This window comes from Eleutherodactylus coqui, chromosome 13, assembly GCF_035609145.1.
Source record: "Eleutherodactylus coqui strain aEleCoq1 chromosome 13, aEleCoq1.hap1, whole genome shotgun sequence".
NCBI classification, from domain to species: Eukaryota; Metazoa; Chordata; class Amphibia; order Anura; family Eleutherodactylidae; genus Eleutherodactylus; species Eleutherodactylus coqui.
The window spans coordinates 36,978,142-36,994,100 of NC_089849.1; the positions used below are offsets into that span (position 1 = coordinate 36,978,142).

Here is a 15,959-nt window from a genome sequence, read left to right on the forward strand (position 1 = left end):
CCATAAACTTTAATGGGCAATTTCGGTCCGTACATAAGGATAAAAATAGGACGCGGCGCTCTTTTTACACGAACGATTGGTAAAACAGGATATAATGAAACCATTGGTTGCCATGGATTCGTTTTGACTAGCGTGATTCTCGCGTGTTAATATTACTTGCCCTATCTTTCTTACACGTAGTGCCAGAAAGATATAGGGCAGGACCTATCTAATATTACATAGTAATATTGCGCGAGAAACACGCTAGTCAAAACAAAAACATTAAAATCAATGGTCTCACTTTGCGGGTGTGAAAATTAGGACAAAATCATTGCTTTATGCCCTAAACAAACAAAAATGGATGCGTTAAAAACTGATCATAACGGATGTCTAGGTTTATACAGGGTGGGCCACGGAAAATTACCCTGACATCACACTCTTATGAGAGCTGTCTAAAAGAAAATTTTTGTTGCCCACAGCAACCAATCACAGCGCAGCTTTCATTTCCCCTCAGCAGTATAAGAAATGAAAGCTGCGCTGTGATTGGTTGTTATGTCTCCCTTAAGACAGCTTCCATAAGACTGTAGTGCCGGCCAATGTTTCTGTGGCCTACTCTGTATTTAGGTACGTGCGCCTTTAAGGCGTCTCCGTCTCCATAACAACACAACTTCCTCTCTTTCCTGGCTGAAATTTGTGTGTGCCCTCTTCCAATATGGCCGCTCGTGAACTTCCGGGATGTTGATAACCGGCTGCTTCTCTCGTCTCTATGGTGCTCGCAAGGCTCTCGCTATCACTCGTGTCGGCTCGGAGGACCCGGAAGTTGCATCTCTTTCTCCTTCCCTTCTGAGCCGGCGGTAAGATGGCGGCAACCGCGGACTGCGATGTGATGATGGCGCCTGTAGAGCCGGAGAGGAGTGTGGAGGAGCGGGACAGGTTAGTGAGAGGAGGGCGGGCGGCCCTGGGGGAGGACGTCGGAGGCGGCTGTAGTGATTGACAGATGATGTGAGGTCATCACATCACCGGAGGGGGCAGCATGGCAGCCCGAGGCCTGAGTGTGGGGGCATCTGTGTACCCGGGCAGTGCCCTGCCTGTGCCACCTGCTGGGCCCATGGGTATAATGCTCGACAAGCTCTGGCCTCGTATCCTCATCCATCCCTATATACATCAGCCATAGGATCTGCAGCGCTGCCGTAAATGTCCGCCGTCCTCGCCAATCCCCCCCGCCATAAGGTAAAATGAGACCCCTTTAGCGCTCGCGTTCTCTTCTGTCGCCCGTGCGCTTCTTTTCCATGTATCCAATGGCGTATCGTTGATGGTCACTTCGTAAAAGCGGTCATACGTTTGTAAATGGGGATTGCGGTCTGATCTAGTCTGCAGTGTCACGAGCTGAACACCAGGGCGGCGACACATGGCACAGTTCTCTAATGCCCGCAGGTTGGGGGATGGGATTCACGCATCAATTGAAAAACTAGCGGCCCGATGCCCTTCAGCGGTCCGGGGCCACCAGGGATTATAAAGGGGCCCTCGAACTGCACCCCTACTATAAAGCTGCACCACCTGGTGGGACATTTTGGAGGGGTCATCAAACTGGAAGACCCTTCTATGGGCTATAAAAGACTTCGTTTTTTCTTTATGTATCGGTCTCGGAGAAATACAATGCCCCGTTACCCATAGCAACCAAGGTGTGAGTGAGGAACTGTCTACTGGTTGCTAGGGGTAACGGCGCTGGGTGGGGGGGGGGTATGGCTGAGCAAGTACAGAATAATGTAAGGGGGGATGATGTCATCCGTGTAGATGAAGAAAGCTTTAAAGGGTTAATACTGCAATAGAGAATTATTAGCAATCCATGGGATAATCGCTAAGTCTGATCGGTGGGGGTCTCACCAATCCTGATGATGGGGGTCCCATGTACTCCGCTGGTTCTGTCGGCCCCCTTGAAATGAATGGAGTTGCACTGAGCATGTGCGATCACCCCTCCATCCATGGCCGTCCTCATTGTGGGGGAGGGGTGCAGTGAGGGGGACCCCTGTTCACAGGATCGGCAGCGAGACTCCCACCTATCAGACTTTGCTCACCTCCTGTAGATGGGCGATAAGTCAGTGTTGGGAATCCCAACCCCTTTAGTACATTTGCCCCCCCCCCCCCCCCCCCCCCCCCCGTAGCGCCATCACTGGTTGGCCGCCTCTTCTTATCACGTGTTTTTCGTGGAGTGCGTTTTTAACATTAGAAAACCCTAAAAAGCGTGAAAAAAACGTGATAAAATCGCAACCGGCGGTGATGTTTTTGCAAGAAAAAGCCGCGCTGATGTGAGAAAATCGCTTGAAAAAAGCTGCAAGAGATCCGCACAGAAATAGAACACGCTGTGATTTCACGCGGACAAATCGCGGCCGTCTGCATGGGATTGCGTTTTGTAATGCAATCCTATGCAGGCGGGCACGGGTGGAAATTCTGCGAGAAATCCTGCCGCAGAATTTCCGCCCGTGTGCAGGGGGCCTTAGGCTAGTTTAAGACGAGCGAGCGCAATAGCGGGCCACGAAACTTGGCCCACTATCGCGCTCAGGAACGTAAGGTCGTCCCATGTAAAGCCAGCCTTACACGGCCTCTCTAAGTGAAAGGTCCGCTGGCCATAATCCATTGTAGGGTTCAGGCTGTCGGATGTCGCTGTCAGCCTCAGCGCTGCCTGTCAGTGGAAAGGAATTGAGTCTATTAGCATGGTGAGGTCTTCTAAGGGCATAGTATGCACCAATACAAGGCTAATGGCGGATACCTCTCTCCTATCACATGTCCTCAATGGACCCTTCAGTTTTGTGACACAACCCTGTCCGGGCCCAGAGGCGTCGGGGGACATGATCTGCAGTTGTTCTCTGCCATTCTTCCCATTTTCGGCACTCCAGGATCGCCGGTGCAGCCTTCAGACTACCTGATCATCACAGTGCGTTGGTAATGTTAGACTACTCATGTACTAGATCTGCTCTCTGATTGGTCAGAGCTGCTCATGTGATCAGCACTGGCCAATCAGAGCAGTATACAATTGGCATTAGGTAGTTAGCATTTTGCAGCAGCCATCTTGCACAGCCGAAAACGAGGCCCAAACTCAACAGATTGGGGATGGGGCGTCGGAGAAGAACTACTACAGGTAATAAACCCCCCTCCTATCCCAGGACAGGATTTTGTCCAGAAACCAGAGGGCCATTTTCAGTTTCCTGTCATCGGAATACAGGCTGCCACCAGCAGATTACAGCGGGCTGTGATTGGAACGGGCATCTGACCACAGACTATTGGATTGGTTATATGAATGAAGTTTAAAGGGGTATTCCAGTAATATCTAGTGATCTCTAGGATAGGGAGTAATGCCTGGGACCCCCACCGATCGGCAGTATGTAACTGGCAATGAATAGAGTGGTAGCGGGCATGCTGGGTCACCGCTCCATTCATATTCATGGGAGCATCAGGGTTGGCAGAGCTCTAGTGCCCGGCTATGTCATGCACATCCATAGCATTGAATGGAGCGGTAGATGAACATAAAAAAAAGTGAACCCAGCTCGCCTACAGCGGACGCCATACTGGAATCTACGTAGCATGCTGCAGGGAAGGAAGCTGCCATGGATGGATCCAGTGCTTAAAACATGGAGGAAGAGCCCAGTTTGGAAGGCTTGAAACATGTAACAATCGTTCCACTTTTTTCTTTCCGCTTCTATGAGGGCGTTTTTAAGGATGCAATAATAAACGTTTTTGTTTTTAACTTCATATGATAGATGGAAGAAATCTTGTGTTTTGGAACAGGAGCCAAATATGCTTATTGTCCCTCTATTTAACTCTTACACAGGGGGTCCTGACCCCATTCTGGTCATCAGTGGGGGTGCCAACAGTCAGTCCCCCACCAATTGGGTCATTCTCACCTGATGGTGTTACTGGGATCCCTTTTATAGGGTACTTCACATGTAGAAGATTAGGGGCGCGGATGTGCACCGAAATCCACAGCATGTTCTTCATTGTGGTTTTTAGTGGGGATCCACCTCAAAAGCTGCACCGCTTGTGAGGATTTAGATGCGGTTTTGGGTTTGTAGCAGATTTCGCTCTTTCAATTAAAGCGGTGAAGTCCGCTGCGGATCTGCGACAAAATCTGCATCAGGGGTTTGGATTGTGATGCGCTTTTCGATGCGGAATATGCATGCCAAATCTGCTACATGTGAACGGACCCTAAAGGAGTTGTCTCACGAACAACAATGGCCAACTATCCGCAGAATAAGTGCTAATTGTAGGATCGCTGGGGGTTCGACTAATCACTAGAAGAGGGGTCCTAAGTGGCGTAATGGTCACGCATACGTCCTGCCGCTCCATTCAGAGATGACGGAAGCAGTCGAGCTCTGTAGCCCACCGGGCACAACAATGAAACGATGATCAGCCCTTATGAAAAGGCAGTCGTCCATCTATGAATGACCTCCTGTTTATTGTAGATGGAGGCGGTCAGCCGGAAGCGATCAGCTGCACTCTCCGCCTCCATTCAGTCACCGGATATTGCCGCACAGCAGCGATAATCATTGGGATGACTGTTGGGCACTTAAGCTCCTGGCAGTTGTTCAAGGACCCTAAGGGGGGTGCAGACGGGGCGGATTTGCCAAGAAATCTCTTTGCAGACCCTCCGCACAGAAATTCAGCAGAATTTACAGTAGGGGCAAAGTGGATGCGACTTTGAAAATCTTCTCCACGAGCTGTGGAAGTAATTCTCAAAAATGTACATGCGCTGCAGAATTCATCTCTTCTCAGTGAGGGGGTGGATACGCGATAAAACCCGCTTTAGAATCTGCACCCACCCTAATGCCCCATGTAGACGGGACGGGTGATGTCACTGCTAACAGACATCACCTCCGGATCGCGGGCTTCTCGCTCCGCACTTCACCTTCTACGTGAAGCGCCGAGGGGGAGCGTTCACACTTAGCGAGAATCCCGCGATAGTTTTTTATGCTGACTTTCAGTCAGCGAAAATGAGAAGTGAACGCATAGTTAACGATTTTTTTTTCACATTTACACTGGATGATTATCACTTTATTTTCCGTTATTTAACCCTTTACACACCACGGTCAGTGCAACCGCGGCATGTAAAAGGCTGACAGAGGGAGTGGGCTCCCTCTGTCACCCATCGCACCGTGATGTGATCACGGCATCCCGATGGGTTGCGATGGCACTCGGGCCTGACTATAGCCTCTGGGTCTGCCGGCCTCTGGCGGAGCTTCATAGCCATTCTAATACTCTGAAGTATAGTAGTGTATTAGATGAATCCTAAAATATGATGCTATTCAAGACCCCCAGTGGGGCAAAAGGGAAAAGTTAAAAGTATAAAAAAACAAATACGCCCAAACCCCACCTTTCTTTCATTACTGTATATATATACAAAAATCACCCCCGTGGTATTGCTGCGTTCTTAATGACCCAGAGGAAAAAAGTTAGTGCATTATGTAACCCACCCAGAGCACACCATGAAAACAAAAGCCAAGACCACGGTGAAAGCGGCTAGCTCGCTAAAGACAGAGTAGAAAATGATCAAAACGTTCCACGGATCAAAAAGTACAAACCATCCTGCAACAAAAAACCAAAACGTTGCGGGTGTTTAAATGCAACGATGAAAAATACAAGTTAAAAAAAGGTATCCATTTGGTATTGACATAATCGTACGGGTCCGCAGAATGAATGTAACAGAGTATTTATACTTCATGGGGAATGTTGTTCAAAGAAAAAAAAAATGCCAGAATTGTTGATTTTTAATAATCTTGCCTCTAGAATAAAATAGTAACATAGTATGTAAGGCTGAAAAAGACACCTATTAGAATGGGAGAGTCAGAGGGGCCTCCAGGGTCTTCGTGTCCAACCCCCTGCTGGTCCATCCAGTTCAGTTCACTATCCCTCTAATGTTGATCCAGAGGAAGGCAAAAAAAACCCCTTCAGATATACAATAGATTAAAAAATAAACTTTATTTCACAAACTATTAAAAAGGTGAGCTGACATAGAACACTGACAAACACAAAATAACAGAACATCAGATATCGACACTTCCAAGGGGTCGCTGATGGCTGCTGGTCCCCTAGTATTGTCTGGGGAACAGATATCTAGCCTGGTGGTAATCCACACTTAGTGGTATTCTCAGGGATTGAGCGATACTTGTTATTGCCATACAGTATACCCGGTCCTAACTAGACCGTGTATTGGGGGGTTTGTCTGCTACTCTAATTTTTTATATGATTATAGGCCATAAGGCTATATCTACATTAGCTGCAGTTAGAAATACCACAGGACATATCGAGTACATTGAGCTGCACCACTTAGCCTTGTACTCCATCAGCATAAATCCTGAGACTATCACAGGACTAGAGATGAGCGAACCTACTCGTTTCGAGTAATTACTCGATCGAGCACCACGATTTTCGAGTAGTTAAGTACTCGGGTGAAAAGATTCGTAGGGGGAGGTGTGGCGGCGCAGGGGGGAGCCCTCGCACACCCCCACACCCCGAATCTTTTTGACCGGGTACGGAAGTACTCGAAAATCACGGTGCTCGGGCAAAAAAGGGGCGTGGCTGAGTAGGCTCGCTCATCTCTACACAGGACATATATTACCATCAGGCGAGCACTCAGCAAGCACTGACTGAATGAGTGGCCTATATATATATTAATTAGAGTAGCAGACAAACCCCCCAATACACGGTCTAGTTAGGAGCGGGTATACTGTATGGCAATAACAAGTATCGCTCAATCCCTGAGAATACCACTAAGTGTGGATTACCACTAGGCTGGATATCTGTTCCCCAGACAATACTAGGGGACTAGCAGCCATCAGCGACCCCTTGGAAGAGTCTATCTGATGTTCGTCCTGTTATTTTGTGTTTGTCAGTGTTCTATGTCAGCTCACCTTTTTAATAGTTTGTGAAATAAAGTTTATTTTGTAATCTATTCTATATCTGTGAAGGGCTGTCTTTGAAATCTATAGATTTATACATACCACTGTGATTCCCCAAAAAGAAAAACCCACTGAAAAGCCAGTTTGCCTCATTTTAGGGAAAAAACTTCCTTCCTGCCTCCAATCTGGCAATCAGAACAATCCCCAAATCACCGCCCCTCCTGAGGTTATTACTGATTCTAACATAATATTGTAACACTCAAGGCGCCCAGGCTCTCCTGTACTCTCATCGAGTTCTCCATCACCACGTCCTCAGGCAGAGGGTTCCATAGTCTCATATCTCTTAGTTAGGCCTCTCTCACACAGGCGCTTCTTACTGTGGTCAGTTTAGCGCACTTCATGGCCCATCTCAATGTTGGTGTGCGCTAAAACACGCTGTCGGCCGCAGGGAGCGACATCCAAAAGCGAAAGTAAAATCGCGGCAAAGTGCCATGTTTGAAATCACGGCGCTTTGTTGCGTTCACGTGTGAGAGCGGCCTAAAGAATCCCGTTCTATGTCGGTGTAGAAACCTCCTTTCCTCTAGACGTAGAGAGCGCCCCCTTGTTACAGTCCGGGGTATAACTAGATGATGGGAGAGATCTCCGTATTGTCCCCTGATATATTCATACAGTCATTAGGTCGCCTCTCGGCCATCTTTTTTTACTAAACTAAATAACCCCCAATTTTGATTGCCTCTCTGGTATTGTAATCAGAACTGTATACTATATTCTGTGTGGTCTGACCAGTGAAGAACAATGCTATCATCATGTACCCCTAGACCTCTTTTGATGCCCCCCACGATCCTGTCTGCCTTGGCAGCAGCTGCCTGACACTGGTTGCTAACTAAAATCCCCAAGTCCTTTTCCAGGTCAGTGTCCCCAGTGGTTTCCCATTTATGTGTAATGGTGACATGGATTTCCTCTGCCCATGTGCAGAACCTTACATTTATCAGTTATACCTCATTTGCCACTTTTATGCCACCAACTTATCTAGAATCATTTACAACCGTATTCTGTCATCTCTTGTGTTAATTACTAAGGATGAGCGAGTATACTCGCTAAGGAACTACCCGCTCCAGTAATGTGCCTTAGCCGAGTATCTCCCTGCTCGTCCTTAAAGATTCGGGGGCCGCTGCGGAGCAGGGAGGAACGGAGGGGAGATCTCTCTCTCCCTCTCTCCCGCCCGCTCTCCCCCGCTGCGACTCACCTGTCAGCCCCAGCGGTCCCCGAATCTTTATGAACGAGCAGGGAGATACTCGGCTAAGGCACATTACTCGGACGAGTAGTGCCTTAACGAGTATACTCGCTCATCCTTATTAATCACTTTACATAGTTTTGTATCATCTGCAAATATTGATACTTTACTGCACAATGCTTCTACCAGGTCATTGATAAATATATTAATAGGAATAGAGCCCAGTACTGCCCCCTGTGGTACTGCATTAGTAATGGTGACCCAATCAGAGTGTATACCATTTATAACCCCCCTCTGCTTTCTATCACTGAGCCAGTCACTTACCCACTTACACACATATAATAAATAGTAATGGTGTCCCCAACAATACTGCCCCCTGTTGTACCCCACTAGTAATGGTGTCCCCCCAAGTACTGACCCCTGTGGTACCCCACTAGTATTAGTGACCCAATCAGAGTATGTACCATTAATAACCCCCGTCTGCTTTCTATCACTGACCAGTTACTTACCCACTTACACACATTCTCATGTTATATACCAACCTTTTACGTGGCACAGTATAAAAGTCTTTGGGAAAGTCCAGATACACAAGAACCAATGGCTCTCCCCGGTCCAGTCTAGAATTTACTTCCTCATAGAAGCTGGGAAATGTTATATGTTCCCAAAAATTAGATAAATGGAGACTAAACTCTGTCCCTCAAAGACCAAGCCTTGTAGAGCTCCACCAATGGAAGAATAAAATGTGGCGACACAAAAGTAAATCTTTACATGAGAAACATTCTTTTTTTTTACAAAAATGCTAAAACATGAAAAAAACTATAAATTTGAATTACTGGAATCATGCTGACCAAAGAATGTTTATTTTACATGCTGAATGTTGTAAAAATGAACCCCCCCCCCCCCCCAAAGAAAAGGCAGATTTAGTTTTTTTAGTTTTTTTTTTTTTTCACCAATCGGCCTAAAAAACCCTGACTAGAAGTTCTACAATGCATTATACGTACAAAAATGCTGCAATTACAAAATACAACTTGTTCTGCAAAGACCCGAGCCCTCATACGGCGAGGTTGGCAGAAAAATAAATTCGTTATGGCTCCTGGAATGCGACAATGAAGAAATTTGTTGGCCATTAAGGCGCAAACAGTTAAACGCGAGCCACTAACTAATGAGAATGGCGCGCTTCTCGTTTTGTCGTTCACCTTCAGCCGGCATAAAATTCCGCACCGTCTCCTTTACTTCTTGTGTAGTTTATACACTGATCAGGGATGGGGAGCGCTGAACAATGGGTGATGACATCATGTTGAGGCATGTGACTGCTGCAGCCAATCACTGGCTGTGCTCCCCTAAGACCAAAGTGATGTCCTCGCTGTGGCTCTGTAAACAAAGATCAGTTCAGGGAATGGGATAACTGTGGGGTGTAACAAGTGTTTTATGCCGTTTCCCCCACCAGCCACCATTTTTTTTTGTTTTTTGCTCATCCCGGACAATCCCTTTAAATGTTTCTTATAGACATCTGAGCATGGTCCAGACAGGATTAGCACAGGGCAATGTCTGTTAACATACCGTGTTTCTCCAAAAATAAGACCCTGCCTTATATTAATTTTTGCCACAAAGAGGCGCTAGGTCTAATTTTTGGGGATGAATGACTATTTGCCTAGTAGGCTCGGTCCAGGTCCTTCCCGCTGTTTTCTGGAGCTCCGGCACGCTAAGCCGTGGCGCTGATTGGCCAATTCCTATATCCCGCCTCCACAACACGATGGCTGTGATTGGTTCTTTCACCGCTGCTCAGCCAGTAATGCAGTGCTCAATGAGCCAATTGCATTGGTTCATTGAGTGCTGCCTTGATTGGCTGAGCAGCGATGAAAGAACCAATCAGACCGATGGTTTTCCGGAGGTTGGATCTATGGATCCCGTAACCAGGAAGTGATCTGTGGGTTTAATGACGACTGCAGGACTCAGGCGGAGCTCCAGACAGCAGCAGGAGGACTTGGACCAAGTCTGCTAGGTAAGTATTCTTTTTTTTTTTTTTTTTTTTTAATGTAATGCAGCTAGGGCTTATTTTTGGAATAGGGCTTATATTTCAAGTCTTCCCTGAAAATCAGGGTAGGTCTTATTTTCAGGAAAAGGGGGTAGTCTCATTTATATAGGACCAGCATTGTACATATATAGTTGGACACACCTTTCATTAGAATGGATGATATCTTGTTAGCATGTCATGTATTTTAAACCATGCTATATAAGATGCAGACCTTTAGAGATGCCAACCATAGTTTGTGATGGAACTGCATGCTATTGGATATACGGATTATCATGAAGTACAATGCATCGGTCCGTCTACAGTGGTGCAAGGAGCATAATCATTGGACAGTTGACCAATGGTAGAACATTCTATGGAGTGACGAATTGGGCGTGGAGGATGCTTTCAGGAATGCCTTTCGCCAGAGTGTGTTGTGTCAACAGTTAGGTATGGTGGAGGTTCTGTTATGGTCTGGAGATGTTTTTCGTGGCATGGTCTCGGGCCGGTTGGTTGTAGTGACAAGAACCATGAATATGGAGGTGAACCCTGACATTCCAGACAAGACTGTGCTGCCGACAATGTGGGAATAGTCAGCAATACCTCTAACAATACAACGCGCCTTGTCACAAATCCAACGCTGTTTTATGTTTGTTAGAGGATATAGATGTTTCACAATTGGACTGTCCAACCAGGGGTGACCAACTCCTTTTCACCAAGGGCCACATCAGCCTCATGGTTGCCTTCAAAGGGCCTAATCTAATTGTAAGACTGTACAGTAATAGTGAACCCCACAGTGACCCCAGTAGTTATAAGGTCCCTATAGTGACCCCAGTGGTAGTAGGCTCATCTACAGTGGCCCCAGTAGTAACTAACCCACATAGTGGCCCAGTAATAATAGTGATCCAGATAATGGCCCCAGTAGTCATAGCGCTCCTAAAGTGGCCCCTGTAGTAATAGCGAACACCATAATGGTCTTGGTAGTCATAGTCCTCCTGTAGTGGCCCCAGTAGTAATAGTAACCCTCATAATGGCCCCAGAAGTCACTGTACTCCTATAGTTGTCCCAGTAGTCATAGTGCTCCTATAGTAGTCTAAATAATATTGACCCCTGGCCGGCCAGTATCCCAACAGGCATTCCACTCACTCAGGCTATAGCTCTGTTCTGATGGCCGTAGTCGCTTCTGAGCCAGTGACCGCTGACCTGTAGCCTCAGCATTCATGCTGCATACAGGATGGTGCGCGCAACACCAGAGTGAAGAGGTCCGCGGTCACAGACTCTGCACTGCTGCCGCTGGATGAATGGGGTGCCTTCACACTGGCCATTGAATCGTGTGAGATTTGTGTGTTGCGAGGCGCACAAATCTCGCAGAAATATTAACCCTTTGCAATCAAATTTTGGATTCAGGATTTCCTAGGGGGCTTTCTCTTTCTGCCATTATACACTGGTGCCATCTGCTGGCTAGAGCCAGTACTGCAGTATGGGACATGCTGGAGAGGCCCCCCGACAACAGAGCGGCCAGTAATAGACAGTAAAAATACCCTGCTGGATGTCTTCAGACATTGGAGCTGTACAGCCTTCAATCAGAATGTCTTTAGACATCAGTGGATTGGAGAGGGTTAAACCCATTCTTTTGAACGGGTTTATACATATCTGCGATGTTTTCCTTGATTGCACCGCAATGCTGAAAACAAATCGCAGCAAGTTCGTTCTTTTGGCCATATCGACCATTATTCTCAATGGGGCAGCAGCATCGGCCCCACTTAAACCAACGTGAGCACATCATGATCCCTGTGACAGCTGCAGAAGGGGATTCCTCCAGCGATCTTCTCCCATTGATTTCATTAAGGCTGGAGCTGCTGCTGCCGCCGGCCCATTGAAAACGTTGCAGAACGATGTTATCTCCTGCTGCGGCTGTGAGGAAGGAAGCCCAGCAAATGAAAACACCTCGCATTCACGGGATTCCACATGTTGTAAATGGGGCCAACAGCAGCAGTGTCGGCCTCATTGAAAACAATGGGAGAAGATCGCTATCTCCTGCTGCGCCTGTGACAGCTGCGGCAGGGGATTCCTTCAGCCTTTCTGCAATGCTTGTTCTTTTTCCTTGTGAAATCGCCTCTCATCCAGGGGTTTCCAAAGGATTGTGAGAGCGATATCGGGCCGTGAATCCCAGTTCGGTATAGCTCTAGCCAAGTGTGTAGGAGCCCTTATATTGCTGCACAGCCAGTGGGCCACATGAAATGATATAACGGTCTGGATTCGGCCCGTGGGCCTTGTGTCTAACGTGTAGTCTACTCTGAGTCCAAACCTGAACATCTCTGGGACGAACTGGAAATCGTGTCCGGAAATATGAACAGCGTCCATCTTTTTTTTTAAAGAGAACTCACCAGACATTTGCAGGATGAATGGAGGGAAATACCTGCTGAAATGTAACAGATGTTAGTAGAAAGTATGCCATGTCATTGGGGCCACAGGAGCCCTGCCAAGTATTAACATATGGTAATAAATACTACTTTTGATTCTTGCTCAGGTGTCCAGTTACTTTTAATAGGATAGTGTGTGAATACAGGTAAATAGCCTCACACTGTCCCCCAACACGGATTTTCTCACTACAAGGGTGAATGCACACGGGCGGATTTGAAATGCGGAATCCGGAGCCGGTGTCCGACTCCTGATTCTACAGCAAATACCGGCCATAGCATACAATGCAAAAGTAATTCTTCATGCACACGAGCGGAAACCAATCGCAGTTTCCGCTTGTGGATGAAAAATCGCAGCACGCTCAATTGTCCTGCGGACAGGTCGCGGATTACCCAGGACAAGCAGGAGTTAAAAAATCTGTACTTCGCGTGTCCGTCGGCGAGCTCCGAGGACCATCCACAGAAATGAAAGCGGGTACGTGCGGACGCCAGGGCCGCATGCGGGATCCTACGTGCATGCAGCCTAAGGAATGTTAGTTGCCCAATCGAATGGCATTAAACCTGACCTTCCCCTTTAAGAGAGGAAATATCGGAAAATGAGACAATTTACGGCTTCCATTAACCCTCAGGTGCCGATCATTCTGCATAACGTGTATTTATCCCGTCATCTCCAACGCTGTACTGCTAATTATATCAGGATGTTCTGATGGAAATTACAGGCTGGCTATTCGCGGCGTCTTCCCACGTTCGTCTTGCTGACAATGTCCGGGGATATGGAGGATGACATTGTGTGATGGAACAAAGACGTGATTGCGCTGCCGTGAACGCGTCTATGTATAGTGCAGCGAAGTCTTCCTTCTAGTCCTTATTTATAGCCGGAGCTTCAGGGCCTCCTTCCTGCACGGCGACGGCATCACGTTTCCTGCTGCAGAACCCTAGAAGTGGCGCCGCTGATTCGCTGAGGACTTCCAGGCTCCTTCACCTCTGCACTGCGCAGTTATTGCAGGAGCCTGGCACACCAGCAGAATCTGATCACCCCTGCCTCGTCCTCAGAAGCGTTGGAATATGTCATCGTCATCAGCACTTCTCCGCTTTGCATCTTCATATAGTGTTAACTCATTCATGACTGGATTCTATCATCTCTTACATGAAGATGGTTTGCTGCATGCAGATGTCTGACATCGGGATGCATGACGCTCGTAGCCCCTGCCAGTTCAGTGTCTGGACAGAGCTAGTGTTGGCATCTTCCTCTTCCACAGTTCTCATCTTCACCAATGCAGAACACTAGAAAGCTCAGTCCGGAAGCACGGTGCCCACGGTGGCTGCCAGCAGGGCAGAAGGGGATTTCAAGAATGATACAACATTAGCAAAGCCAAGTTGTTGGTTTGCAGTGGTTGGGTGATAGAATTAAAAGAGGGTCCCAGAATGATCAAAGTGATGGTCGCACGTTGTTATTCCATTGATTTCAAATAGGACCACCAGAGAGGGTAGAGGGCTTAAACTCATATTTGGTGGTCCTATGAACGAACAGGTTTTGCACTTGTACAACAATCGCTCCATTCATTCTTCGATGCTCCAACCCACACTTCTGATTGACCAAGGTGCTAGCAGACAAATCTCCACCCCATCCCCTCCCTGCATTGCGTAGGACCGCAGCGGCTTGCCGTCAGTCATGCGTAAGATAGTTGTTTTTTTTCAATATTTGTATTTCCCTCGCCTTTGCTAAGCGGCGACAGCGGTGCCCGTGGCCCAATGCCCTCAATGAAGGCCGCCCGCTGCAAAATAGAGCATGCAGCGGGTTCCCCCCCCCCTCACGGAATAATCAATTCATATCGCGAGTGTGAGCGAAAAAAACACTACATGCCTTTCAATGCGTGAGATTGGCTGCTGATCCTCTGCCCGGACGCCGATCACGGATTCCGCAGTAGGAATCCGTTGGTGTGAAGCCGGCCAATCTTGTTGAGCAGGTTGTCGGTGTTGGGTTAATTTTTGCAACATCTGCACCTGGGAAAACGAACCTTTATTCACTCACGTTCCACACGCTAATTAGTCATCAAGTGTTTTGAGTTATTAAAAGCAACCCCCCCCCCCCCCCCCCTCGCCCTAGATTATGTCCTCAAGGATTGGGGCTCCTGGAAAAGACATCCAACGGTGCCGGAGATGCCTATTAGCTGCTGGAGGGTCAGGTTCGCTTGGGCGGATTTCACTTGCGGAATGTTTACACCCAAAATCCTCAGCATTTCTGGTTTGCAAACCGGATGAGATTTACAAAATTTCCTCCTCACGCTGCGGGCAAGAATTTGCGCGGAAACTGACCTGCGGTACGGATCTTACATCCATAGCGTATAACTATGCGGTGGATCTTCAGAGCTGATTTCAAGAGGTGAAATCCGCTTGTTACATGTCGATTGTCTTCTACAGAATATCCGTAATGTGTCAACTAGAGATGAGCGAGCATACTCGCCAAGGACAATTACTAGAGATGAGCGAGCATACTCGCCAAGGACAATTACTAGAGATGAGCGAGCATACTCGCCAAGGACAATTACTAGAGATGAGCGAGCATACTCGCCAAGGACAATTACTAGAGATGAGCGAGCATACTCGCCAAGGACCATTACTGGAGCGAGCATTGCCCTTAGCGAGTACCTGCCCGCTCGGAAGAAAAGATTCGGGTGCCGGCGGGGGGAAGCGGTGAGTTGCAGGAGTGAGCGGGGCAGGTACTCGCTAAGGACCATACTCGCTCTAGTAATTGTCCTTGGCGAGTATGCTCGCTCATCTCTAGTGTCAACGTAGCCTCAGAGGAAAAAGGGGGGAAAAAAATAAAAAACCCTGCAGTTTGATATTCATAACACCAAGCAAAATCTATTATTGGCCTATTTTGGCCATAGGGACACAACACTTTTTGGGGGGAATTTTCATCCTCTCTTTTCCGAAGCCAGAATCTTATTTCCCCATCAACATGGCTGTATGAGGGCTTGTTTTTTGCATGGCAAGCTGTAGTTTTTATTGGTACCATTTTTGGGTACATATAATGTAGTGTACAACTTTTTTTTATTCCTTTTGTTTTTTTTTAGAGGGAGAGAAAAAAACTCAAGTTCCAGTGCCTGGCTTCCAATTGCCATTGCAACACATCGGCCCTCTGAGATTACATCGTGGAGAGTCGATGATGTCACGACGGGAGCGCGCTCCATCTGAACCCTTTACATGCCATGATGTACATTGATCGCGACAATAGGGGTTCACAGCGGGGATCGCTGTTCGTATCGATCCCCGTTGTTGCAGCGGAAGGCTAGCTATCAGTCCCAGACAGCTCTTACTGCGGGATGGCAGAGGCTCACTCCTGGGCCCCTTCCACCTACAGGATGTCCATTTACGTCCTATTGTGTTACGTACCACCCTGCCAGGGCATAAACCTACATCCT

At 47.6% G+C, this 15,959-nt stretch overlaps 1 protein-coding gene across 1 annotated transcript in view; it reads left to right on the forward strand.

The window, feature by feature from the left end:
- The first annotated feature begins 788 nt into the window (after positions 1-788).
- DNAJC7 (DnaJ heat shock protein family (Hsp40) member C7) overlaps positions 789-15,959 on the forward strand; it is a 45,788-nt gene continuing 30,617 nt past the window's right edge. The window contains exon 1 of the mRNA XM_066588001.1: positions 789-912. Within this exon, the coding sequence (XP_066444098.1) occupies positions 839-912 (74 nt within the window). The 5' untranslated portion in view covers positions 789-838. The remainder of the gene's footprint in view (positions 913-15,959) is intronic.